At 35.6% G+C, this 4,736-nt stretch overlaps 1 protein-coding gene across 1 annotated transcript; it reads left to right on the forward strand.

Moving 5' to 3' along the window:
- On the forward strand, window positions 1-4,736 carry LOC143074100 (uncharacterized). Its single transcript, XM_076249648.1, has 4 exons — window positions 1-188; window positions 894-1,877; window positions 4,317-4,489; window positions 4,710-4,736. Exons 2-4 carry the CDS (start codon window positions 1,001-1,003, stop codon window positions 4,734-4,736), a joined length of 1,077 nt encoding a protein of 358 aa, XP_076105763.1. The 5' UTR covers window positions 1-188; window positions 894-1,000.

The raw sequence follows: 4,736 nt of genomic DNA on the forward strand, positions 1-4,736 counted from the left end.
TCACATTTATTTATAGAGTTATCTTCCTTTACCCACATTTCATTTTTGGTTAATTTTCGGTATGTTTCACTTCCCTAGATTACATGTATCGATAAGGGCCGAGAGAGATAGAAAGAAAAATGGCACATGGCCGCAAACGCATTTTGGTATTATTATTCAATATTTGGAATCTAGTGGTCCCCCACAGAGTAAGTTTATTACCTGCTTGATAAAATCATTTATTTGTATGTAGATATGTTTTGTGTTATGAATTTTTATTATTATTAAGGTTTTGTGGCAATTTATAAGCCACTTGGTCATCTGCATTTTTGATATGCATTTTGCTAAAATAATTTGCTATTTTTTCGTACATTTGTGTATTGTTAGATATTTTTCATATTGGTTAAGATATTAGGATTAGGCACATATCATGTACATTTTTCGATACTGTGTATTTGGAACTTTTCTTAGTAAAGAAATGGCTAATTGAACCGAGAAAATTCTTCTCGTAACTTTCATGCATCCGTGCACATTTTAGTATTTTGAGACTTGGAATAGTACATTTATTATTATCTAGGCCTAGGATATAGTATAAATTAGTCTATGTCAACTGACAACCCGCTTAGGACTTATTATTAGTGTGAATAACTTTGTTATTGTTGATGTTATCTTTTACTTTGGCCTTGTTGTGAACCGAACATGTTGCAACTACAAATTCTGCTCACCTGGTCACAAAGGTTCATTTAGGAGCAAATCGATAATTTGAGAAATATATTTTTCTTGTTTGTTTTGAACATTTATAGCATAATAAGGGATTTATTCATTGTTTTGCTTTACTTGTATGATGTTTAATACAATTTATGTTTAGAAACCATTTAGGAACAATTACTTATGATTGTTTATTTTTGTTGTAGCTTTTTACCTTCTCCTGGGAAGTTTGTAGTGAATAAAAGAAATACAAGAAACATTTGTTAGTTATTAGGCATTACAGTAAAAAGTCTGACGATTGGACCAATTCATTATGGACACGCCAGATGAAGTAGAAACAAAACGGCTGAGAACACTTACAGTTAGGGCAATGGAAAACTATAAAGAAAAGGTTAAAGCATATCATGCTAAACTATTAGAAAAGAGACAAGCAGTTGAGGCATCATTAGCCTATCTGGAGGAACAAACAGGAGATATACAAATTCTAGGACAGGTTAGAGAAACTCTTGTGGAAGTACTTAACCATTATTATGAACTTTGCAAAGAATTCTGTGAATACTTGTCACCTCAAAATACGGAACAAAGTAATAGTGAATTATTAGTACAAAAATCTGTGTTTCAAACAATAGCTAAAGAAGTAGATCTAGCAATTAAATTCATTGATGAGCAAACAAGTCATAGTACCAAGATCGAAACAGAGAATAGCTCAACAGCACATCTAGTCAAAGAGGATGAGCCTCAATTAACAATTAGGAAAGAGAGTCCAGTTCATCATTCTAGTCTTCATGGTTCTTTACATGATCAAGGCAATTCTAGTCATAAGATCCAAGGACATAAGTCACATTCTAGTTCTAGTCATAAAGCTAAAGGTAGTGATGGAGGTCGTTCTTCAAATTACACTCACAGTCATTCTAGTCAGGGAAGTCGCTCGAGCAAGTCAATTCTTCTAGACAAAACAGCTAGAGCTGAAGCTGCTAAGGCAAAACTTAAATTCATAGAAGAGGAAGAGAAATTAGTAAGAAAACAAAATGAGTTAGAATTAGAAGTCCAAAAACAAAGATCAGAACTTAAATCAAACTTAAACATTTTGAAACATAAAAGAGAGATTGCAGAAGCCGAGGCAGAATTAACAGCAGTTAAGGAAATTTTAGATGAGGAAAATGCAATAGATAGCAATTGGAAGGACAGAGGTATGAACCTTCCTGAATCAAGTGCTTCTGAAATAGTAAAATCCTATGTTACCAATCAGCGACCGAAAGTTTATGAACCAGTTGAGGCAACAAATTTAAACCCTCGTGTACCAGAATTTGTGCCGTCAACAATATTGCAAAGGGAATTCAAAACATTTCAACCACAACAGAATGTGCACTTGTCTGAATCACCAGGAATAATTGACCTCACGAAATATATAATGAAGAAAGATCTTTTAATTTCAAGATTATCGACTTTCGATGACAAACCTGAACGATATTGCAGTTGGAAAAATAGCTTTAACAACATACTAAGAGAACTGGATGCAACAGATTCAGAACAGTTAGATCTTTTAAACAGATACTTAGGCCCACAGTCAAAACGACATGCAGCAAGTCTGAGAGTTGCTAACTCCCACAACGAAAATCAAGCTGTTGTTAAGATTTGGCAAAGGTTGGATGAAAGATATGGGGCACCAGAAAGTATAGCAGCAGCACTTAAAGATCGACTGGATAAATTCAATAAAATCAACAATACAGAATATGACAAACTTTATGAATTATATGACTTATTGGCTGAGGTAGAATCAATTAAAGAAAATGATATATACAGGACAGTCCTATCATTCTATGATTCATCGTATGGGGTGAATGCCATCGTAGGGAAATTACCAAACTTTATTCAAACAAAATGGATGGATCGTGCTAGTAGGTACAAAACACAACATTCTGTGATGTATCCGCCTTTTTCAACGTTTGTAGAATTCTTACACAGCATGGCAGTGCGAATGAATGACCCTAGCCTCAAAATCCAACAATCAGATAGTGGACGAGACAAAAAAGTGGAACGGAAATATGCTGGAAAAAGGACTCCTGGTCAGACTGTTTTGAAAACAACTATTGAAAAACAAAACACTTCGGCTAATCTGAACTTAAAATGTATTATTCATGAAAATGGCAAACACAACCTTGCTGACTGTAAAGTATTTGTTGAGAAACCGTTAGAAGAAAAAAGACAATTAATACGGAAAAATGGGATTTGTTTCAAATGCCTAAATGGGAAGCATCTAGCCAAAGATTGCAAAGCTAACATCAAGTGTGAGAAATGTGGAAAAACGGCACACTGTACAGCCTTTCACTTTGAACGTGAAACCCTACAAAATAATGGCGGGGAAAGACAAATTGACAATATACCGCAAGACCAAGTAAGTACAAAATGTACTGAAATTTGTAAGGACTCGGGAGAAACTACTTTCCAAGGAAAGTCTTGTGCAAAGACATTACTAGTCAAGGTGTATCCGGAAGGCAAACCAGAAGTCAGTGTTACTACTTATGCGATCATTGATGATCAGAGTAATAGGTCTTTAGCCTGTTCAACATTCATAGATTATTTCAATGAAACCACAGAGCCAGTTGAATACTCACTAGCATATTGCTCGGGAAAAACTGTTCAACATGGTCGTCGTACTACAGGGTACATACTAGAATCTTTGGATGGCACTACACAACTGAAGTGTCCATCTCTGATTGAATGCAACGAAATTCCGATCTCAAAGCGAGAAATAGCTACTCCTGCCATAGCTAGGCACTACAAACATCTACAGGATATAGAACAGTTCATACCAGAACTTGATAGGAATGCCGAAGTTATGCTTCTTATAGGACGGGATGTGACCGCCGCTCATCACATTTTAGATCAAAGAATTGGCAAGGACAACGAACCGTATGCACAACGTCTTCGTCTAGGATGGGCAATAATTGGCGAAACATGCTTAGGTTTAGTGCACACATCAGATACAATCACAGTTAACAAAACAACAGTTCTTCCAAACGGCAGAGAGACAAATCTCAAACCATGTGAATATGGTTTCAGAGTGAAAGACAAGGAACCAGATATTGGTAGTACTGTTTTCAAACAAACTAGAGAAGATGATACTTTAGGATTATCTCAAGAGGACAAAGAATTTCTAATCGTTATGGATAAAGAATTTCACACGTCAGAAAATGGTCGTTTATCAGCACCTTTACCGTTTCGGAGAGATAGACCAAAACTTCAAAACAACTATTATCAGGCAAGACAAAGAGCAGAGAATCTTAGTAGAAGCTTCAAACGAGACTCCACTAAACAACAGCATTTTGTAGAATTTATGAAAAAGATATTTGTAAATAATCACGCAGAAGCAGTCACTCCGGCTAGAAAGGGAGAGGAAGTTTGGTATCTCCCAATCTTTGGAGTTTATCACGCAAAGAAGCAATCAAAAATCAGAGTAGTATTCGACTCAGCAGCTAAATATAATGGACTTTGTCTGAATGATATTCTTATGAAGGGACCAGACTTAACAAACAACTTGGTTGGTGTACTATTGAAGTTTAGGAAGGGAAAAGTTGCCGCAATTGCAGATGTTGAACAAATGTTTTTCAATTTTGAGGTTAATGAAGAACACAGGAACTACTTAAGATTTGTATGGTTTAAGGACAACACTGTAACAGAACCACTGACTGAATATCGAATGAAAGTTCACGTGTTTGGGAATTCACCTTCCCCAGCTGTAGCTAATTATGGTTTACGCAAAGCTGTTTGCGATCACACAGATTTAGACACATGTGATGATGTATGTCATTATGTAAACAACAATTTTTATGTAGATGATGGTTTAGTGTCAGGCGACAGCCCTGAAGAAATTGTAAGTCTCATTAAAAGGACTCAAGAAAGATTAATAACAGGAGGTAAAATTAGACTGCATAAGATAGTATCGAATAATAGTGAGGTAGTCAAGAGTTTTGAAACAAAGGATTTAGCTGAAAGCATTACCGAGATTGACTTTAATTCAGAGTCTACATGTCTACAGAGAAGTTTAG

This window comes from Mytilus galloprovincialis, chromosome 5, assembly GCF_965363235.1.
Source record: "Mytilus galloprovincialis chromosome 5, xbMytGall1.hap1.1, whole genome shotgun sequence".
Taxonomy (NCBI): Eukaryota; Metazoa; Mollusca; class Bivalvia; order Mytilida; family Mytilidae; genus Mytilus; species Mytilus galloprovincialis.